We start from the raw sequence: 24532 nt of genomic DNA on the forward strand, positions 1-24532 counted from the left end.
TGTAATATTGAGTCTTAGGATATATCATAATTATTGTAAATAATATGATCATTGAAAAAGCAAGAGAGTTCCAGAAAAACATCTACTTCTGCTTTATTGATTATGCCAAAGCCTTTGACTGTGTGGATCACAACAAACTGTGGAAAATTCTCAAAGAGATGGGAATAGCAGACCACCTGATCTGCTTTCTGAGAAATCTGTATGCAGGTCGAGAAGCAACAGTTAGAACTGAACATGGAACAACAGACTGGTTCCAAATAGGAAAAGGAGTACATCAAGGCTGTAGATGTCACCCTGCTTATTTAACATATATGCAGAGTACATCATGTGAAATGCCAGGCTGGATGAAGCACAAGCTGGAATCAAGATTTCCAGGAGAAATATCAATAACCTCAGATATACAGATGACACCACCCTTATGGCAGAAAGTGAAGAACTAAAGAGCCTCTTGATGAAAGTGAAAGAGGAGAGTGAAAAAGTTGGCTTAAAACTCAACATTCAGAAAACTAAGACCATGGCTATCCCATCACTTCATGGCAAATAAATGGGGGAATAATGGAAACAGTGAGAGACTTTATTTTGGGGGGCTCCAAAATCACTACGGATGGTGACTGCAGCCACGAAATTCAAATTCACTTGCTCCTTGGAAGAAAAGATACGACCAACTTAGACAGAATATTAAAAAAGCAGAGGCACTACTTTGCCAACAAAGGTCCGTCTAGTCAAAGCTATGGTTTTTCCAGTAGTCATGTATGGATGTGAGAGTTGGACCATAAAGAATGCTGAATGCTGAAAAAATGATGCTTTTGAACTGTGGTGTTGGAGAAGATTTTTGGGAGTCCCTTGGACTACAAGAAGATCCAACCAGTCAATCCTAAAGGAAATCAGTCCTGAATATTCATTGGAAGGACTGATGCTGAAGCTGAAACTCCAATACTTTGGCCACCTGATGCGAAGAACTGATGCATTGGAAAAGACCCTGATGGTGGGAAAGATTGAAGGCAGGAGGAGAAGGGGATCACAGAGGATGAGGTGGTTGGATGGCACTGCTGACTCAGTGAACATGAGTTTGAGTAAGCTCCGGGAGTTGGTGATGGACAGGGAAGCCTGGCATGCTGCAGTCCATGGGGTTGCAAAGAGTTGGACATGACTGAGCGACTGAACTGAATAATGTTAGCAAACATGTATGAGAGAGTTTCGGTTTTGACAACACCACTGTAGTGAAATATCTGCATTTAAATCTTTGTGCATATACATGACTGTTTTCTAGAAATTGAAATCTTGCATCAGGATGTAAGGACAGATATTAAACAACTTAAGGAGGAAATAGTTGTACACTTCACTTGGTCCCAGTGAGAAACCTGCTTTTTCTAAGTGACACGAAGTCATATCAGTTACAGATGTATAGCTGTGGCCACAGAAGTGCGATGCTCCTTGGGTCTCCCCCAGGGTGGGACCCGCAGCTGAAGTGTGGGTCTTTCCAGACTGGTGGATCTGATCTCTACAACATTCTTGACTTCACAGACCTAAGCCCCTTCCCAATAAAAGCAGGAAGTAACCAAATTTTTAATGAGTTATCATTAATTCATGTATTTGTTTTTTTTGCACCCATTGCTTTCCCAGTGTCTTCCAGGAGCATTTAAGAATCCCTGTAGCAAAATGTCAAAATATGCTCTATAAATTTAGGTCAGAGAAGATATAGAGAGAATGAACAAAGTCAGCACCAGGATCTATTTTGACTGTAGGCATTTGTGCCTGATAGTCCTGCAGAGTAATTAAAATTGAGCTAAAAGTTTCTTTCTTACCTTCCTATCAGATGTAGCTGGAAAAGATATGCAGTCATTTGCAAGATTTACATTGGTCACAGGTCAAAAATATGTCGATTCTTCCAGGATAAATGTTTCCTGATAATCGAATTTCAAAAACAAGTTTGGTCTCCTTGTGGAGTGTAGATGAGTTAACTTTATACTTTATCATCTAATCAGGACATTTTAGAATGGGAAAGAGGCATCATTAATAATTATGCTGGGGGACTTCCTTCCTGGTGGTCCAGTGGTTAGGACTCTGTGGTCTCACTGCTGAGGATCTGGGTTCAGTCCCTGGGCAGGGAACTAAGACCTTGCAAGCTGTGTAATGCAGCCATTAATAATAGTAATATGGTTATACTGAACAACAGGTGTAAACTGGACAAGGGGTCAGCCTGATGAAAAAGACAGAGTGCTGTCTTTAGTAATCTTGTCATAAGTGTATTATGATATGGTTTGCTACAGTCATCCTCTAGGACAGTGGTTCTCACAGTATGTTCCTTGGACTAGCAGCAGCAGCAGCATTTCAGAGATTGGCAGAAATGCAAATTCTCAGGTCTTACACCTGACTTTTGAGTATGAAGTTCAGCAATATGTTTGCTGATAAGCCCTCTAGGTGTTCGGATACATGTTCAAGTTTGAGAACTGCTGGTTTAGAACCATCTAAAAGAAGCTGAGGGCATAGGGCCAAAGCAGAACTCAGAGGATATGGTTCTTCATGTGCACAACTCATCGACAATTTCATTTCATATAGGTGCAAACCATCCTACATTTGAATTTTTCTCTGGGACTTTTGATAGACACTACTTGGGCCTTAGGTAGGCCAAAGTGAAAAGACTATATCAAAACACCACACTGTATACCTTCAGTTCAGTTCAGTTCTGTCACTCAGTTGTGTCCGACTCTTTGCGACCCCATGAATTGCACCACGTCAGGCCTCCCTGTCCATCACCAGCTCCCGGAGTTCACTCAGACTCACATCCATCAAGTCGGTGATGCCATCCAGCCATCTCATCCTCTGTCGTCCCCTTTTCCTCCTGCCCCCAATCCCTCCCAGCATCAGAGTCTTTTCCAATGAGTCAACTCTTTGCATGAGGTGGCCAAAGTACTGGAGTTTCAGCTTTAGCATCATTCCTTCCAAAGAAATCCCAGGGCTGATCTCCTTTAGAATGGACTAGTTGGATCTCCCTGCAGTCCAAGGGACTCTCAAGAGTCTTCTCCAACACCACAGTTCAAAAGCATCAATTCTTCGGCGCTCAGCTTTCTTCACAGTCCAACTCTCACATCCATACATGACTACTGGAAAAACCACAGCCTTGACTAGACAGACCTTTGTGGACAAAGTAATGTCTCTGCTTTTCAGTATGCCATCTAGATTGGTCATAACTTTTCTTCCAAGGAGTAAGCGTCTTAATTTCATGGCTGCAATCACCATCTTCAGTGATTTTGGAGCCCCCGAAAATAAAGTCTGACACTGTTTCCACTGTTTCCACTGTTTCCCCATCTATTTCCCATGAAGTGATGGGACCGGATGCCAGGATCTTAGTTTTCTGAATGTTGAGTTTTAAGCCAACTTTTTCACTCTCCTCTTTCACTTTCATCAAGAGGCTTTTTAGTTCCTCTTCACTTTCTGCCATAAGGGTGGTGTCATCTGCATATCTGAGGTTATTGGCATTTCTCCTGGCAATCTTGATTCCAGCTTGTGCTTCTTCCAGCCCAGCATTTCTCATGATGTACTCTGCATATAAGTTAAATAAGCAGGGTGACAATATACAGCCTTGACGTACTCCTTTTCCTATTTGGAACCAGTCTGTTGTTCCATGTCCAGTTCTAACTGTTGTTTCCTGACCTGCATATAGGTTTCTCAAGAAGCAGGTCAGGTGGTCTGGTATTCCCATCTCTCTCAGAATTTTCCACAGTTTATTGTGATCCACACAGTCAAAGGCTTTGGCATAGTCAATAAAGCAGAAGTAGATGTTTTTCTGGAACTCTCTTGATTTTTCGATGATCCAGCAGATGTTTGCAATTTGATCTCTGGTTCCTCTGCCTTTTCTAAAACCAGCTTGAACATCAGGAAGTTCACGGTTCACGTATTGCTGAAGCCTGGCTTGGAGAAGTTTGAGCATTACTTTACTAGCGTGTGAGATGAGTGCAATTGTGTGGTAGTTTGAGCATTCTTTGGCATTGCCTTTCTTTGGGATTGGAATGAAAACTGACCTTTTCCAGTCCTGTGGCCACTGCTGAGTTTTCCAAATGTGCTGGCATATTGAGTGCAGCACTTTCACAGCATCATCTTTCAGGATTTGAAACAGCTTAACTGGAATTCCATCACCCATACCTTAAGTGTATATATAATTTTTAATTTGTCAGCCATTCCTCCATAAAACTGGAAAAAAAATTTAATGTTAAAAATTGGTCATAGAATATGCCATTTTCAGTCTGGACTTAAAATTCTGTGCAAGGACTCTGTGGTCAGTTCTTCTTTTAATTTTTTTAAAATCTCCATTTAAAATATGTTATCCTAAAATATAAAATACAATTGCAATAGTGAGTAGAATTCTTCCAGGATATAAAACTTAGTTCATATATTTTCCCTCCATATATAATCCCTCCATGGTGAGCCATTAGATCAAGGAAAAAAAATGCTTACTTTTTCTATGATGGAGTCCAGCTTTTGACCTCAGATTTTTAATTCATTTTGCTTCCCTAAATGTCACAAATACCCTTCTTTGAAATAGAGGTATGTGACATCAGGTTTTCTTTTTGTTTTTTTACCTTCTACACCTTTGCACTTTTCATCACATTACTTGTTATCCAGCTTAAGCTTCTCCAACACTGGCAGGTAAACTTACCCCGCCATGAGAATTTACCTTTCCTACCTACCTGTTTTTGTTTTTCACATTTTAGTGTTGCTACTGGGCGAGAGGTGTGTATAATATATTTCTCCCTACTCAGTTCCTAGCATAACATCTGGTACTCAACTGCGTAAGAAAGGTGTTTCTGGCAGTTCTCAAATTACCTGGAGGACTTGAGGGCTTAGTTTAGTTCTAATTTTTATCAATATTTTTTATTGAATTATAGTTGATTTATTAATACAATATTGTGTTAATTTCTGCTGTATGGTAAAGTGTTTCAGTTAAACAGATACATACATTTTAAAGAATTCTTTTCCATTATGGTTTATCACAGGATATTTGAATATTGTTCCCCATACTATGCAGCACGACTTTGTTGGTTGTCCATTTGATATAAAAATAAGTTTGCATCTGCTAATCCTAAATTCCAATCCATCCCTCCCCCTTCCCCTCTCTCTTGCCTAAGACAAGTCTGTTGTCTTATGTCTCTATGTGGGTCTGTTTCTATTTTGTTGGTAAGTTGATTTGTGTCATGTTCTAGATCCCACATATAAGTGACATCATTTGGTATTTGTCCTTCTATGTCTATTTCATTTAGCATAATAATCTATAGTTCCCTCCATGTTGCTACAAATGGCATTATTTCATTCTTTTTTGATGGCTGAGTACTATTCCATTTGGTATATATTTATATATCTCACATCTTCTCTCTTCATTCATCTGTCTGCATAGTCCTCATTTTTAGTAAATAATACAGTGAACATGGTGAACTGCAGAAACTTCAATTATATTTTCTCCTACAAAATGTTATATTATGTATTTGGCAATATGCATACTGTTTTATACTAGGATTTATTAAGGACTTCACTGGTGGCACAGTGGATAAGAATCCACTTGCCAATGCAGGGAACACAGGTTTGATCCCTGATCCAGAAAGATTCCTGGTGTAGGAGTAGGGGAATGTTGGATCTGAGCTATAGAGATCTGTGGTATGTATAGTGCCACAGTGATGCCCTCAGTTTGTGGCTTGGGAGCAAGACAGCGAAATTATCTCCTAAGTGACACAACTGTGGGAAAGGGTAAAAATTCAGGGTGGAAGAGTCCTCTTCTGAGATATACCACTGGAGGAATGGGTAAGTCAGGGAGATTCATAAGCTACCAATGATAAAAGAGCATTAGAGAAGAATGTGTGGTGTCAGACTGGTCATGAGGGAGTTCAGGATGTTTCAACACTCAGTACATACAGAGGGCTTCTCTCCAGTATGAACATTCAGGTGTACAATGAAGTGAGACTTCTGAGTAAAGATTTTCCCACAGTCACTGCATTCATATGGTTTTTCACCAGTATGAATTCTCTAATGTGTAATCAAGACTGACTTGTAAGTGAAGTCCTTTCCACATTCAGTATAAACATAATCTCTTTGTCCAGTCCAAGTCTTCTGGTGTATAAGGAGATCTGATCTTTAGGGAAGACCTTCCCTTGTGGCTCATTGGTAAAGAATCTGCCTGCAACGTGGGACACCTGGGTTTGATCCCTGGGTTGGGAAGATCCCCTGGAGAAGAAAGGCTACCCGCTCCAGTATTCTGGCCTAGAGAATCCCACGGACCGTATAGTCCATGGGGTCACAGAGTCGGACACGACTGTGTGACTTTCACTTTCCCACATCTTGTGTAGGTATGGGTTTTTTCCCTGTGTGAGTTTTGCTATGCTCATGCATTTGTGATTTGGAAGGGAAAGATGTCCCATAGTCACTGCATTCATATGGTTTCTCTCCACTATGAATTCTTTAATGTGCAATCAAGTGGGTCTTCTGGATAAAAGCCTGCCTACATTCAGTGCATATGCAGTGTTTCTCTCCTGTATGAATTCTGATGCAACCTCACTATTGACTGATGAGTGAAAGTTTCATCACATTCATTGCATTCATAGGGTTTTCCCACAGAATGACTAATCTGATGGACAAAGAGGTGTGGCTTCTGAGTGAGGACCTTTCCACATTCACTGCATACATAGGCTATCTTCCCAGTAAGAAATTTTCAATGAGGAATGTGTTCTTGTTTCTGGCTGAGGGCTTTCCCACACTGACTAGGTTCACAGAATTTCTCATTTAGATGAGAATTAACATAGTTAGTATAAGTAAAATTTGACTATAACCAATAATCTTCTCAAGGTTTTACTCATGGTACTTCTATTAGGACTTGTAAGTTTAACCTATACTTCAAACCATTTCCAAATGAATCACATTTAAGGCATTGTTCTTATGAACTAACTGTGGGCTCATGTAAGTTATTTTTCCAGTGTACTTATGTTCACAATCTCTATTATTCAATATGTTCTTATTTATCAAAGCAACATGACACAGAGATCTATTTTGGTTTTCTTTATGTTTACCTGGTCATCATATGACCAGTTTTTGTAAATTAAAAATGATTAATCATTTTAATTAAAATGAAACAAGGAATAATTCCTCTCGAATCTCATTGTGAAATGAAGCTTTTACAATAATTATAAACTGTAAGATTTCAATCCCATGCTTCTCTCCTAAAAGGAGAAAAAGAAGGCAAAATTCAAAAGTAAAACAGTTGTCAAATATAGAGGAGCTACATGCAACTTATCCAGGTTGTACACAGGGAATCCAGATGATGATAATGACAGAAAACACTCCTATGGTTCTTATTATATGCTATGTACTTATAGCTTTTAAGATATGCCAGGCACTGTTCTAAGTGACACTTAGCTATGTACATACATATAAATTCATTTAATTCTCACAGAAAACATATAAGATAGATACTATTATGCATATTTTTAAAAGAGGAAACTAAAGCCCAGAACAGGTAAATAATTTTTCCAAGGTGACAGAGGTCATATGCAGGAGAGATTAAAACAATGCAGCATGTCTCCACTTACATAGACTATCTGGTACCCATTTAGTCCTTCCAGCAGCTCAGCTTTACCCTAAATAATGTGCCAACTCACCTGGAAGGGGAAGTCTGGTGATTTGTAGAAGATGAAATACAATAGGTTTTTAACATTAAATAGAATGAATAAGTTATGCTATTAACCATATGCCAAATTTTAAAATACTGAGACTGATTGGATCATGAAATCCAGTCTGTGTTCCTCTTTTGGTTAGGCCAATATAGTGAAATCTAGAACTTGGTCTTATCCCTGCTAAACTTCACTATTCTTTCATTCCTATGCTGTACTCTTTATATCCACAAGCCTCACTTCATTTACTCTATAGATAGTAAGCATCCCAATTCATAGGCATGGATTGAGAACTTTTTCCAACTTTGTACTTCATTTAGTATATATGTACAAAACTCACCAGAGCCAAAAATATTTAATTATAGCTACCACTATTCAACGTAAAAAGTTAATACCTGTGCTGAAAATAATTATCTTTAACATTCTGAGCCCATAGAATTACTTATGAGCACATAAATAGAGTCATAAGTCTGGAAACATAGCTATGACTGTGAGTTTGCATTCTGCTAGTCATGAACATGCCTTCAAAATATCCAGTTTATTTCCCAATCCAATAATTATTCACATACACTTCTTCCATTAATTTGGCTCTTTGTGCTGTTTGTGCCAGTTCAAAATATATATGTGATTCATAGATCAGTTAAGAGCACAGTGCTCTGAAAATAGTCCACAGTCTCACCACAACTTTAGGGAGACATAATTTTCTCTGAATTTTAAAAGTGGACACTATCTATGTGGCCCACCTTGATGCATTTTGAGTACGAGTTGTCTGCTTCACTAGAGTGACTAATGAACAAGGCTGAATTCTTTTTTGTTTTCAAGCCATTTCCCTCCTTCCTACTAACAATCTGTTTCTTTGAACTCTTTTTGACACACTTAAAAAAATAAACCCACTGAAACATCTCCATAAAACTATTAATGGCAGTACTTGAACTGGTTTCTCCATTTTTCCACTAGAAAATTTAAGAATAAAATATATTACTGTTCTTATTCTTAAAGATTTTTCATAGATATGGGATGGAAAATAATCATATACCACCAATCTAAAAACATTTGTAGAGAAATATTTCTGGAAGGAAATTAATAAATGATTAACATTGGTAGTCCCTGGGGAAGAGAACTGGGGGCCAGAGGTGAGAGTGAGATATTTTACTGTGTACTCTTTCACAATTTTTGATCTTCAAAGTTTGTGAATGTATTATCTCTCAAAAATTTTTTAAATTAAAAATTAAAGGGGGAAAGTTTTTATTTGTTCTGAGTTTCTTGGGATGGTGGGGGTTAGAAAAGGAAAAGAATATTAGATATTGGAATGAATAAAGGCCCAATTTTGTTCTGAGTTTCTTGGGATGGTGGGAGTGAGAAAAGGAAAAGAATATTAGATATTGGAATGAATAAAGGCCCAATTTCATGGTACAGGTGAAGCCTGTGTCTAAATAGAGCTCTAAATAATCAAGAGCCTAGACACAGAGAGAAATTTCCTATGTAGGAAACAATAAGAAAGCTGGAGTTAAACATGAGTTGTGGAAGATATACAGATATGAATTTGAGTTGGAAATAAGGGGCCTGCTGTCATTAAGAGGAAAGTTTAATTATCATGTACTACATAATAGGGAATAACTGCAATTTTATTTCATAAGGCTAGTACAAGATAAATGTCATGGTTTAGGTGATGAAATCTGTCAGTAGCACCTAAAATGAACTTGTTAAAAAATGGAATCAGTTAATCCCATTAAGAACAGAATAATCCAAACATGATAAAATACGAATTTGCTTTTAGGTGACATATATGGAACTTGAAAAAAAAAAGGGCATTTAAATAATATTTTAAAGAGGAAAAAAATAGGATTGCAGAGTGAAGAATATTGAAGAGGAGAACAATATCTGATTTGGGCAGTGATGATTCCAGTTAATAATATATTAATATATTAAGAATGAAGGAACAGCACAGCTTTGAGAAATGTCACTCTACATAGGTAAAATATGGTACTAGGGTACAGTTATAATGTAAGGACTAAAGGTATCACTATATGCAGCAGTAAAATAGGGGGAAAAAAGTGTTCAGAATGGATGGAACATCCCCTTAAGGAAGGGAAGAGCAGAGGACAGTAGACAGGGCCTTTCAGTTAGAGGGAATGAAAGGAAAAAGGTTTGTAAAAAGAAAACAAGGTACTCATCAACAAGGAAAACACAAAATATCTACAGTTACAAATGGATAGAACAATAAGAACAAGCACTTCAAAGAATGGAATCCCATATGGATAACAAATACAATTAACATGCAAAGTAGCTGATTATAAGAGAAATTGAAACACAAACACCACAAAGTTAGCAGCTGAGGATGAGACAGGGTGATGAGCAACAGTATAGGATCTGATGTCAGTGTTGTCATTTGTGAAACGAAATGAATCTGGTTCTAGATGACAGCTGAGAAGCTGGAGAGGAAATGGAAAGGGATTGGCAGGAGCAAGAGCAGGACTTGGTGGTTTTGAAAGGAGGCAGATCCATGAAATCTGAGTACATAAGGACAAAAAGTATGCTGGGAGTGTGGCAGGACAGAAGAAGCACAAAATAGCAGGGAAGGAAAAAGTAACTAAGAAATCAAGGTGTTTGAGAAGGAAGCGTGGCAAATAATCTAAAGTACAGGAATAGGGGGAGAAGGGCAGATAGCTCTCCTGCCAAAAAGCCAAGCAAAGAAGACAGTGGATATTGGCAAGGGTCATACTAGGAGATCATGTTTAAATATTAAAGGGGTTTCTGTCAACTTTGTCTAAGCAACTGTAAAAGTTTAGAGAATTTTTTTTACAGAAGCAATTTGCAGTTTTTAATGAATCTGTAAATCAAAAAGCTCCCATTTCAAAATAAAAACAAATTCCAGATCATGTAGATGTTTACAGTGACTACGTTTATCTAAACATATATACATGTTCAGTTGTAAGATGTTAACTAAACTTCTGTGACAAATATGCTTTTTATTAATACCAAGAACATTATATAATTAATACAGAGTCCTAAGGATAATCTAGTCATCACTAAGTTTTATTTAAGTCTTCACTTAAGATGCTGTTATTTCTAGCACAAGTAAGCAGGCACAATCTTTCATATGCTCAAACACTGGAATTTTTGATTGCCACCATATCAGCTGGCTTGCAAACAAGAAGCCAACCATTTTAAGAATGTTTTAAGTGAACAACTTGCAAACCCCAGGGATGGATAAACCCTCAGGATGCATTTACAACCATCACAACTGTGGCTGAAGACTGTGCATGCCCTTCTTCTGATATGAGATCTCAAAGCAGTATAGTTCAAAATAAAAGATTTTAATGAAAAATTCTCATATGCACAATTTCTCCACCAATTTGTATGTGTCAACCATTTAGTGAACTTTTCCACTTGAAAAAAAGGAATAGAAAACTGGACACCATGTTTCACTATCTCAGTTAATATTCACAATTAGAGTGGCTACAGTTCAGGACATAACATCATCAATGCTGACCAGAGCCAGTTTATAGTGAAATTAAGTCCTTTACACCAAGTAAATGGTTGTCAACAAGCACAGGCTAGTGTACATATGAACTCAAATTTCTAGATTTGGGGAGAAACAAATGCTGATCCAATTATCTGCTCTGCTTCTTCTGTTCCTTGAATCATGCTTGGAAACCTGTCACTTTGCTTTTGGTTTTGTCAGTTTGCTTGCCTTTGGGGGTTTGGGCCTGCTGACCCTGCCCACTTGAAGAGGCTGCCTGCTGTGCTGCTTTCTGCTTTAACACTGTCCAATCAAATGCATAGTCATGTTGGTGATTCAGGGTCCTGAAAAGAAGGCGGAATAGCAGCCTCAAGTACATGTAGTCCGGGGCTTCCTCAAAGCACAGCCCACAACAATACTTTAAGTACATGGCAAATTCTACAGGAAATCGCTTACATAAAACATCAACAGGTGTGGCCATCTTCTTTTCGCAAATCTTTTCATATTTTTGTTTCATTGTTGCAGCCTTTACTTCTTGCCATGGCAGGCTGGCTCTATTAAAATACATCAAAACATACCCTAATGATTTCATGTCATCTCGCCAACTCTGTTCAATACCAAGATGTGTATTGATGCTAGCATAAGAACAGTGCCAGTGAGATTTTTACCTATTCTGTATGGTATGTGCTGTCTTGTACTGTTATCTAAGTACTTTTTGGCCAAACCAAAATCAATAAGGAATAACTTCTTCCACGATTGCCCAGTACCCATCAGGAAGTTACCTGGTTTAATGTCTCTGTGTATCAGATTTTTTGTATGCACATATTTGATTCTACTGATCATCTGGTCAGCTAACATAAGTACAGTTTTCGTTCTGAGGCTTCTTGAACAGAAATTGAAAAGATCTTCGAAGCTGGCTCCAAGAAGATCCATGATTAGCACATTATAGTCCGTTCCCTGACCATAGCACCGTATCTGGGGGATGCCAACCCCACCTTGAAGAATGTTATAGAGTTCGCTCTCATACAGTAACTGGGATTGCATCACCCTCTGAGATTCTAACTTCACTGCCACTTCCTCGCAGTTGGTAATGTTGATGGCCAAATAAATGTCCCCGACAGAGCCAGACCCAATCTTCTGTACCAGTTTATATCTCCCTCTGATGATGAAATCGGCCTTGGAGCCGCTGCAGCTTGCCATCCTGAGAGACAAAGATGGCGCTGGGGCTAAGTCCCGACACCTCTAAGGGGAGGATGGAGGCCTCTAGGTCTCGTCCACGGAGCAAGGCTGCGAAGGGCAGAAGGAAACAGAAAATGCTGGCTGTTTCTCAGCGTTACAGGACTCAGAATCAGCCAAGGGGAACATAGCCACGGCTACAGTCAGGTTTCTTTTCACTAGGCCACAAATTGTTGAGGGGGTTCTCACCGTTAGCAGGCTGAGCGACTTGTTTCTGGCGGTCGCCTTGGCCTCGCTTTCACGGCGACTTCGGGGGCTGGTAAAGGGGAGCCGTGAAATTAGGCTGGCGATACCACTGTCACAACTGCCACTGGCACCCGTCAGGAGGGACCCTGGTCACTCTGCCGACACCGCCGTCTTGTTACTCCAGCTCCAGCCAACACAAAATGCTCCCAGTTCCCAGAAGCCGCTTCATGGCACAGAACACTCTGGGAAAGAAATCATGGGCGCTCATAGAACCTTTAAGACAGGTTATCTTCACAGCCTTTAAAGGCATCAGCCTGTCCTAGAAAAAACAGATCTGCTCAGGTCATACTCACTCACCTAGCCAGCTGTGATGTGGGGTTTCCTCCTCCAATGTCCATGGGCCCTCTTCTTGCTCCAGCTTGAAGATGACCTCTGGTTTGGGAACTTGGTTCCCTGTGAACAGGACACGTTATAGAATTGGGTCCAGTTAACTGGGTTTCAGGGCCTTTCAATGACACTTCTATTGGCTCTTCAGGAAAGTAATCCCATTTCCCTGGGAATAGAGTAATAATCACAGAAGGGTAAAAGGACTGAAGTATCTCGGGCAAATCAAAGATGACACCATTACACACTTCAGATGCCCCAGAGCATTCAGCAGCTGAGAATGGAAGCAGCCTCTCTGAGGCCCCTGGCAGGTGCACGGGGCAGCTGTGCTTACTTACCCACTGCGCACAGGTGGCTGTAGGTCTCCAGTGTCACATCCTGGTACAGGCACCTCTGTACAGGGTCCACGTGCTGCTACTCCTCCCTGCTTAAGCCCATGGTGATGTCCTTGAATGACCCCTATAACAACACAGTCCTATTCAAGGTGACATGGTCAGCACTGGGGGATTGAGCAAAGAGGACTAGGAAGTTAGTTGTTTTAAATAATTTTCAACATGATATGGTATGCTTATCAAATACCTAGTTATACCTAATATTTTTCAGGATACAAATATCTGATAAATATTAATTTCTCTTATTCATCATGTGTTAAATTCAATCAGTAACTCATTATTCAGAAATTAAGATTAAATTCGCTTTTCTAAATCTTCTAGTTCTTTTAGGAAATACCTAGAATTTATTTCTTAAACAGGTAGGTACCAGACATGCTGGATTCTTTGGTCAGCGCTGTGTCCTGCTTTGCTTCAGTGGTGTCTGTTTGTGACCCCATGGACCGTAGCCTACCAGGCTCCTCTGTCCGTTAGAGTCTTCAGGTAAGAATACTGGAGTGGGTTGCCATTTCCTTCTCCAGGGGATCTTCCTGACCAGGGATCAGACCTGCATCTCCTGTATTGGCAGGCAGATTCTTATCACTAGCACCACCTAGGAAGCCCTTCTGAGACCTCAGCAAAAACACAGTTAACATTCCTATTTCTTCCACTGGTTTCTCTGAGGCAATCTAGACTTTTTCTATCAAGCACCTACAAATCTTTACAGCCTCTACCTGCTGCCCAATTCCAAAGCCCCTTCCACGTTTTTAGGTGTTTCTTATAGCACTCCACTTCCCAGTACAGAAAGCTGCAGTTTCCTAGGGCTGTTGTAACAAAGTACCACCAATAGGGTGGCTCCTAACAAGAGGAATTTCTTGTCTTGCAGTTCTAGAACCCAGGAGTCCAAAATCAAGATGTCAGCCAGGCCATGCTCTTTTTGAAGGTGGTAGGGAGGGGAGTGTTCCATGTCTGCTCACCTGTGGTGGCCTCAGGTATGTCTTGTCCTATAGAAGCATCACTCCAGTTACATGGTCATCTTTTCCTTGTGTGCCTCTGCATGGTCTCTCTTGTGTGTTTTTGTGTCTCTGTGTCTAAACTTCCCCTTTTTATAAGAATGCCAGTCATATTGGTTTAGGGCCCACCTAATGACCTTGTTTTAGCTTGATTACTTCTGGAAAGACCCTATTTCTAATTAAGGTCACATTCAGCTGATGGGGTTTATGTATGGATAAGTGTGAAAAGAAGGCTAAAGTGGCCCTGTTAAGCCAATTCAATGTACACTTGATCCTTGAACAACATGGTTTTGAGTCGTGTTGGTCCACTTTTATATGTCTTTAAAAAAAATCTATTGAAAAATTCTGAGGATTTATAATTTATTTGAAAAATTTGCAGATGAACCTAGAAATATTTAAAAACTTAAGAAAATGTAAGGTATGTTCTGAATTCATAAAATATGTGTAGATAATGGTCTCTTTTGCCATTTACTACCATAAAATATACACAAATCTGTTATAAAAAGTTAAAATTTATCAAAACTTAAGCACCTGCTTACTATACACGGCACTGTTCACAGTCAAGAGAAATGTAAGCACAAGGAAAAAGTCAGTAATATATTATAACTGCATAAATTTAACTGTGGCCCATACCATAAATGTCGTCATTTCATAGCTACCTCCTTTTGTAATTGCAATGAGCTCAAGAGATGCAGGTATCCACTTGAAACACCATGTGATATTAATCATCTCTGTGTGAGCAGTTTGTCTTTCCTAAATTGTGTATTGGAGTAATAAGCCAGTTCCTGTGGCTCTCATGTATTTTTCATCATGCTTAGTGCAATATTGTAAACTTGAATAACACCATGAACCAAACCAAACCACTAGTGACGCTGGAAGTGCTCCCAAGAAGCAAAGAAAAGCCGTGGTGTTACAATAAAAAATTGAATTCCTTGATATTTGCTATAGGTTGAGGCCTGCAGCTGTGGTTTCCCACCATTTCATGACAAATGAATCCATCATAAGGACTATTGCTTTAAAAAAAAAAGAAGATTGATGAAGCTGTCACTGCAGCTACACCAACAGGTGTGAAAACCTGGCACTTTTTGTGAAATACCATATCTCATTCTGAAAATGCAGCTTTAAGGTAGATGCAGGATTGTTCTGAGAAAGGCATACTAAAAAACTCTCATATGATTAAAGCAAAAGCAAAGTCTTTATACAACAACCTAAAGCAAACGGAAAGTGAAGAATCTAAAGCTGGAGAATGTAAGGTCAGCAAAGAATGGTCTGATAATTTTAAGAAAGAGGTTTGGCTTTTAAAATGTCTATTATACAAACTGAAGTAGTCAGAAAGAAAAACACCAATACAGTATATTAACACATATATATGAAATTTAGAAAGATGGTAACGATGACCCTATATGAAAGACAGCAAAAGAGACACAGATATAAAGAATAGACTTTTGGACTCTGTGGGAGAAGGCGAGGGTGGGAGGATTTGAAAGAATATCATTGAAACATGTGTATTACCATATGTGAAATATATCACCAGTCCAAGTTCAGTGCATGAAACAGGGCACTCAAAACCCGGGCACTGGGACAACCCAGAGATTTGAGATGGGGAGGGAGGTGGGAGGTGGGTTTGGGATGGGGGACACATGTACACCCATGGCTGATTCATGTCAATGTATGGCAAAACCCACCACAATATTGTAAAGTAATTAGCCTCCAATTAAAATAAATAAATAATTTTTTTTTAAAAAGTGATAGAGCAAGGCTTAAAAACTAAACAAAAAATTGTCAAGATAAGAGGAGAAGCAGCTTGTACCCACCAGGGGGCAGCAGATGAGTTCCAGATACCATGTAGAAAATATCACTGAGGAGAGGGGTATCTGCCTGAACAGGTTTCACTGAGGAGAGGGGTATCTGCCTAAACAGGTTTTGAATACAGACAAAAGTGCCTTATTCCGCTGGAAAAATGCCAGAAAGGACATTTATCAGTAAGGAAGAAAAGCAAGCACCAGGATTTAAGGCAGGGATGGATAGGCTAACTCTACAGTTTTCTTCAAACGCAGTTGATTTTATATCTATATAGCATCTATAAAGATGCTAACTCCTGAGCCCTGAGTGTGTTAGTTGCTCAGTTGCGTTTGACTCTTTGTGACACTATGGATTGTAGCCCTCCAGGTTCCTCTGTCCTTGGGATTCACCATGCAAGAATACTGGGGTGGGTTGCCACCTCCTTCTCCAGGGGATATTTGGGACCCAAGGATCAGACATGGGTCTCCTGCATTGCAGACAGATTCTTTGCCATCTGAGGCACAAGGCAAGCCTTGAAGGGAAAAGATAAACCAGCTGCTGGTCTTTTGACTGTACAACAAGAAGGCCTGAAGAACCAGAATTCTTTTCCTGGATTGGTTCCATTGAGGTCAGAAAGTACTTTGCCAGTAAAGGACTGCCTTTTAAAGTTGTTTTGACCTTGGACAATATCCCCTGGCCACTTGGAACCCAAGTGTTCAACCGGGAAGGAGTTAAAGTGATTTAAGTGCCCCCAAACAATATATCTCTAGGTCAGCCTCTAGATCAGGTTGCCATAAGGTCCTTTAAGGTTCATTACACCCAGTCCTCTATGGAAAGGATTGTCAGCACTATGGAAGAGAACTCCAACAGAGAGGACATCGTTAAAGTCTGAAAGGATTACACTATTGAAGATGACGTTGTTATAGAAAAAGCCATGAAAATCATCAAGCCTGAAACAATAAACTTCTGCCAGAGCAAACTCTCCAGATGTTGTGTATGACTTCACAGGATTTATGACAGAGCCCATCAAGGAAAGAGATTGTGGATGCCACACATACAAAAAAAAAGGCAGGTGATAAAGGTTTCAAGATACAGATCTTGGAGAAATTCAAGTGCTAATAGACACCACACCAGAGGAATTCACAGAAGACTACTTGATGGAGATGAGAGCTTCCCAACCAGTGCCTGACAAAGAGGAGGAAGAAGAAGCAGAGTCAGAAAACAGACTGACATTAGACAATCTGGCAGAAGTGTTCTGACTCCTCTAGACTACTTTTGACTTCTTTTATAACAGGGCTTCTTCTATGATACAGGCACTGAAACTAAAGCAAATGGTGGAAGAAGGGTTGGTACAGTATACAAACATTTTTGGAAAAATGAAAAAGCAAAAAAGTCAGATAGAGATCATGATGTGTTTCCATAAAGTTACACCATGTGTGCCTACCTCTCCTGCCTTCCCTTCCCCTTCCTTCACCTCTGCTGCCCTGGAGACAGAGACCAACTCCTCCTTTTCCTCCTCCTCCCCAACGTACTCAACACAAAGATGAGCATGAAAATCTTCATGATGATCCACATCCACTTAAGCAAAGAATCATCACTGAGCGACTTCACTTTCACTTTTCACTTTCATGCATTGGAGAAGGAAATGGCAACCCACTCCAGTGTTCTTGCCTGGAGAATCCCAGGGACGGGAAGCCTGGTGGGCTGCCGTCTATGGGGTTGCACAGAGTCGGGCACGACTGAAGTGACTTAGCAGCAGCAGCATCATGACTTATGGTTATGAAACATCTGATGTGTATGTGTTTTAAGTGTCTTCATGTGAAAATCTAATGACTGTATGACAAGACACATTTGGAGATGTTTCTGTGCGATTCTCATCTCCTAAGTATGCATCATATAGAATATTGTGGGCAAGATGTAGTGCAGTGGACAGCCTATCCTTACATATGCATAAGATGAGTGATATTTAATACAACATAATTAGTGTGTTAGCTTTCTTACTGTTTCACAACTTTGCTCTCAAAGAATTACATTATTGTATAGTATGCCTCCCTCACTCTCTTGTAAATGGAGAAACTGCATATGAGCTTGTCACCAGAGGTGTTTTTTAAAGTAAAAATGCTCCCAATACTGTATTAAGAATATGACTGTAATACTGTATGCCACAAAATTTTTATAACAATTCATTCGTGTATAGGCTAAGCTACCATGAAGCAATCATATGGATTACACGAGGCTACCATAAAGCAATCTTATTGCTGCTTCTTCATTATCAAGGCATGAATCATAACTGTAAAAAATATGAACTTTTTTACATTATCTTTTCATTTTTGATATCTAGTGTTAATAAAATATAAAACATCTATAGTGTTTTGGATCATATAAAACAATATAGATGTAGGTACTGACAGATAATTCCTCTTGTAAACAGATGACATAAATTACAGTATCAATAAATACAGGACAGTACTGTGAATGTATTTTCTCTTCCTTATGGATTTTTTTTGGATACTGCCTCGTTTCTTTATTCCAGGTTTCTGGAGGGACAGTGATGGCATTCCCTGCCTTGACAGAAGGCAACACCTGATCTTACAAATAAAGACTGTGCTAACTAACACTGCAAATCTAGAGGGACAGAACATCCAGGCACCCACTGTTGCTTCTGGAGGCTTCTCTGTAGCTACCCCAAGACAAGGCTGGAGGAGAGGCACAAGGTGGGAACAGCCTCTTTCCTGAGCTGTGTGGGTGGCGGCTCCAGTCCCCTTCTGCTCTTTACTGCTTTCCCAAGATGCCAAAACCACTCTCCTGCTGGCGGCCAGGGCACATGGAGGATACCCCCCCACACCAGACAGTCTCACAGGGGCGGGTTCTCCAGTTGGAGCACTTGATCGCCCTCCCCACCCCCAGTGATGGGAGACCACGATTTTGTACTACCTTATTCAACAACCTGTTCTACACATCCACCATCTTATCTGGCTGACTCGGTGGATTAATAGTGTATCAATACTTGGAATTGTCTCAGTGTGATGTGGATCCTAGTTTCCAAGCATCTAAAAAACACTACAGACACTTGGGTTGTTCGCCACACATCTGTGTCCTTGTGCATAATTTGTGAGGCAGAGATGACCTGCAATTTGAACTCAGAAACTGTGAAAATCAAGCTCCAAAGCAACCAAGCTATGAATAGCTCTTGTTGAGTGGGAAGCGGCTGGCAAGCCCAGACCTTCATATTTGACCTGCTACTTGTTTGGAAAATGACTTGTCTTTCTAGTGAGAATGGGAAGTCAGGTGGCCCAAGGAGAAGGCGAATGAGTCACGTGTTCAGAAAGGTCACCCTTCTTTATTTGGGGGACTGTTACCTCCTGAACTCATCACAAAATATAACTGACTGTTGCTGGCTGTGGCCATCTCAGGAAAGATAAAACTCTTGCTGCATGAAATGAACTTAGGGAGTCTGACACCAAAATCTCTTTTAAAAAGTGTAGGGCAGCAAAACCTCCTGCACCACAGCTGTAAGCTGCGTGTGCCTGAGCTTGCACAGTCGCATCTAACTCTTTGTGATTCCATGGACTGTAGCCCACCAGGCTCCTCTGTCCATGGGATTCTCCAGGCAAGAATACTGGAGTGAGTTGCCATTCCCTTCTCCAGGGGATCTTTCCAACACAGGGATCGAACCCACATCTCCTATGTCTCTTGCATTGCAGGTGGGTTCTTTACCTGAGCCTCCTGGTAAGCACCAACTCCTCTCCCCCAGGTAAATAAACAGCACCAAACCACAAAAGCTACCCAAGGGGCTGGTGGCTTGGGGTCAGAGAGTCAGACTCACAGTAGGGCAGAAGGAGCAGGTGTGAATGTGCTGGAAGGGTTGATTCTCCCACTTTGCCCCCTCAGGGCCTCCAGTTATAACACTGCCCTGGGTGGGTGTATCTATCCTCCCTGATACATAAGAGGTAGCGGCCGAACCCAACTCTCAGCTTCTTCTTGTGTTTCTCGTAGGGGAGGAAGGTGATGGCTTCAATCCCTCTGCCCCAGGTAAGAGGCAAAATTCTCTGAAACTCAGGCAGATGGGACATGTGGGAGGCGGAGCATCTTCTCTTTGTGGAGGATGAGTGCATGAACTCCTACAGAAAGTCAGTTCTCTGAGCACATGGTCCTGAAGCTTCTATCACCAACAGCTCACTGATTCTTGTCCCCTCTCCCTGATGAGGGGAGGGGGCCATGGAGGCCCATGAGCCCTTTCTGGCTTCCAGCCACCAGAAGTGTTCCCGGGAGAGGACGGGGACAGGTGTGGGCCCCACCCTTCTCAGGTTCTCTTCTCCAACCCCTGTCAGTGCAGCTGGATGAAAGCCTTCAGCTTTTAGGGAATGAAGCCCTTGTAGGGGATCTTGTTCTTATCCAGGTTGCAGGCCACAAGGCACTGTGGGCTCACATAGTTGAAGGGCTGAATGGTCCTCTTGGCCAGCAGCTTCTCATGTAGCAACTCATAAGCTGTCTTCTTTAAGGCACTCGTGGTGTCCACATGGGCCCCTGCCTCTATCAGGGTGTTCATGATCCCCAGGCAGTTGTTCTGCTTTGTGATGCACACTGGGGTGTTTGTTGTCAAATTCCTGACTGCCTGGGTCAACCCCACAGTCGAGAGCACCTTCACCACCTGGAGGGAGGGGAATCTGCCCACCTAGAAGTGGCCCAAGTTCGTGGTCAGTGGCCACTGTCATGTGCAGGAGTGAAGCCATTCTTCCTGCAAGGGGAGCAGTTGAGCAGACCGTCAGGTGCTTCATGTCCTCCTGGTGGGCCTGCACTCCACTTTCTCCAGCAGGTAGAGCAGGTGGAGAGTAATGGCCAGGGCTTTGGTGAACTGGGCTAAGTCCCTGGGCTCCTTCGGCCCACTCCACTTCCTAGACCCCTTTGCACAGCACCCACATTAGATCTGCAAAGATGATTGGCAAGCCCAGACTGCCCTTGGCCAAGCGATTCTGTAGCACTAAGGAAAAGAGTTTATCAAAGAATAGGAAGCTTCTGGAGGTCAGAGGCTTCAAGTTGTTCTGCTGCATGTCCAAGGCATTCTTCCACTAGTGGATATAGCGCTAGAAGCTGTCCAGGTTGGCCCAGTAACACATATAGTAGGAAGTGTCCAGATGGGAGGGACCCAGGACCACTCTCAGATCAACAGTGCCTGCATGCCTATCTCATACTGTTGAGTGATGAGCGCCTCTAATTCCTCAGCGGTGTTCACCTTCCTGGAAGAGTCAGAGGCGAGGACCAGCTGGGGACTCGGGTTTAGGCAGATACGTGCCCCCTGGTGATGTAGCTGCATGGCCCCTACCAAGAGTTTCAGGACTCTGAGCAGATCCTGCTTCTTAGCCATGTAGGTGGCTCCCAGCAACTCCAAGGCTGTCAGACGGCTTCCCGACTGGTGCTCAGGGGTTCCTCTACAGAGGAGCTGCAGCAGCAGGCACCCTGGGGCTGCACACATGCCTGGCTGGTGGAGGGGCCTTTTTGGATCAGTCCTGGCTGTGAGTCTTCACCAGCAGGCTGCTCCTGGCTGAGGTCCTCCACAATGCTGGTGTGGTCTGCTACGTGGGCCACCAGCAGCAGGGTCATGCCACAGCTGTCCCATTCCCTGTGGGCCTAGCACCTGAACAGCAGCTTCTGGACACCTGGGCTGCTGGCCTTAGTGCAGTCACACAGGGCCATGTTATGCTCGACGCTGCACAGGTGCACCTGGGTGCCCTGCAGTAATAGGTAGCGGGCGATCTGGCGGTGGCCTGTGTAACAGGAGATCATGAGGCACGTGTGCCCACACTGATTGGCCACCTCCAGGTCCACCTGGTGTTCGCTCGCTGAGTAGCACACCACCTCCAGGTGTCTACAGAAGCAGAGCACAGGGGCTTCGAGTAGCTGCACGTAGTGCAGCTCACCATGGCTCCACAGTGCAGCAGGCTCTGCGCCAGGTCCAGGTGGTCAGTGGCCGAGGTGGCTCAGGGCGGCTGTGCTCCCTCGATGGTCTCATCATTGTAAAGTGTACCAAGTTGCCCGCTTCCATGCTGGTGCCGCGCTTGTCCACTGGGTACTTGGCCACATCTAGGTGGCTGTAATGGGAGGTAATGACAAGTGGCATCCCCGCCTTAACCCCCCACCCCAGTCCTCTGCTCGCCAACTAGCCCATGAGCTCGTCTAGCTCCTCCCGGCTCCAGCCACTAAGCAGCATCTGAAGCATCTGAGACTTGTCACTGCGGACTGTGCTGTATATGGCAGTGTGGTGGTCCACCATTTGGGACTCCGCCAGGACATGAGCTGGCTGCTGGAAGGGTTGGGGGGACAGGGGATTGAGGACTAGAGCCCAGAGGGGCAGGCTGCAAATTTCACCATCTCTCCTGCTGCCATCCTAGGTGTGTCTCCTTATGAATTTTCTTAATAACATTTTTTTCTCTGGCTTACTTTAAGAATACAGTATTTAGGGCCTTCCTGGGTGGCTCTCTTCTTTTCACAGCTATTTGTAAGGCCTCCCCAGACAGCCATTGTGCTTTTTTGCATTTCTTTTCCATAGGGATGGTCTTGATCCCTGTCTCCTATACAATGTCACGAACCTCTGTCCATAGTTTATCAGGCACTCTGTCTATCAGATCTAGTCCCTTAAATCTATTTCTCACTTCCACTGTATAATCATAAGGGATTTGATTTAGGTCATACCTAAATGGTCTAATGGTTTTCCCCACTTTCTTCGATTTAAGTCTGAATTTGGCAATAAGGAGTTCATGATCTGAGCCACAGTCAGCTCCCGGTCTTGTTTTTGCTGACTGTATAGAGCTTCTCCATCTTTGGCTGCAAAGAATATAATCAATCTGATTTCGATGTTGACCATCTGGTGATGTCCATGTGTAGAGTCTTCTCTTGTGTTGTTGGAAGAGAGTGTTTGTTATGACCAGTGGGTTCTCTTGGCAAAACTCTATTAGTCTTTGCCCTGCTTCATTCCGCATTCCAAGGCCAAATTTGCCTTTTACTCCAGGTGTTTCTTGACTTCCTACTTTTGCATTCCAGTCCCCTATAATGAAAAGGACATTTTTGGGGGGTGTTAGTTCTACAGGGTCTTGTAGGTCTTCATAGAACCGTTCAACTTCAGCTTCTTCAGCATTACTGGTTGGGGCATAGACTTGGATTACGGTGATATTGAATGGTTTGCCTTGGAAACGAACAGAGATCATTCTGTCCTTTTTGAGACTGCATCCAAGTACTGCATTTCAGACTCTTTTGTTGACCATGATGGCTACTCCATTTCTTCTGAGGGATTCCTGCCCACAGTAGTAGATATAATGGTAATCTGATTTAAATTCACCCATTCCAGTCCATTTTAGTTCACTGATTCCTAGAATGTTGATGTTCACTCTTGCCATCTCGTTTGACCACTTCCAATTTGCCTTGATTCATGGACCTGACATTCCAGATTCCCATGCAATATTGCTCCTTTTGCATTGGACCTTGTTTCTATCACCAGTCACATCCACAGCTGGGTATTGTCTCTGCTTTGGCTCCATCCCTTCATTCTTTCTGGAGTTATTTTTCCACTGATCTCCAGTAGCATACTGGGTACCTACCGACCTGGGGAGTTCCTCGTTCAGTATCCTATTATTTTGCCTTTTCATACTGTTCATGGGGTTCTCAAGGCAAGAATACTGAAGTGGTTTGCCATTCCCTTCTCCAGTGGACCACATTCTGTCAGACCTTTCCACCATGACCCGCCCAACTTGGGTTGCCCTGCGGGCATGGCTTAGTTTCATTGAGTTAGACAAGACTGTGGTCCTAGTGTGATTAGATTGACTAGTTTTCTGTGAATATGGTTTCAGTGTGTCTGCCCTCTGATGCCCTATTGCAACACCTACTGTCTTACTTGGGTTCTCTTACCTTGGGCGTGGGGTATCTCCTCACGGCTGCTCCAGCAAATCGCAGCCGCTGCTCCTTACCTTGGACGAAGGGTATCTCCTCACTGCTACCCTTCCTGACCTTCAATGTGGGATAGCGCCTCTAGGCCCTCCTGCGCCAGTGCAGCCACCACTCCTTGGACGTTTGTTGCTCTTCCCGGCCGCCGCCCCTGGCCTCGGGTGTGGGGTTGCTCCTCCCGGCTGCCGCCCCTGGCCTCAGGCACAGGGTGGCTCCTCCAGACCATCGCCCCTGACCTTGGACGTGGGTTGGCTCCTCTGGGCCGCGCTTAGTCAGCCACCTGCGCTTAGTGTGCGGCTGTCACAGCTGTTTGCGCTTAGTGTGCCGGCCGTCGCAGCCTAGATAGCATATTCAAAAGCAGAGATATAACTTTGTAAACAAATGTCCATCTAGTCAAGGCTATGGTTTTTCTGGTGGTCATGTATGGATGTGAGAGTTGGACTGTGAAGAAAGCTGAGTGCAGAAGAATTGATGCTTTTGAACTGTGTTGTTGGAGAAGACTCTTGAGAGTCC

General features: G+C 42.3%; 1 protein-coding gene and 1 pseudogene across 1 annotated transcript; both read right to left on the reverse strand.

Annotated features, from left to right (window-relative positions):
* Positions 1-11296: 11296 nt before the first annotated feature.
* On the reverse strand, positions 11297-12315 carry LOC128069547 (casein kinase I-like). Its single transcript, XM_052662699.1, is given in 2 exon segments — positions 11297-11760; positions 11763-12315. Coding segments are annotated over 2 exon segments (1017 nt in total).
* Positions 12316-20411: 8096 nt separating this feature from the next.
* Positions 20412-22355, reverse strand: LOC128069549 (protein fem-1 homolog A-like; annotated as a pseudogene).
* Between the last annotated feature and the right edge of the window lie 2177 nt (positions 22356-24532).

This window comes from Budorcas taxicolor, chromosome X (genome assembly GCF_023091745.1).
Source record: "Budorcas taxicolor isolate Tak-1 chromosome X, Takin1.1, whole genome shotgun sequence".
Taxonomy (NCBI): Eukaryota; Metazoa; Chordata; class Mammalia; order Artiodactyla; family Bovidae; genus Budorcas; species Budorcas taxicolor.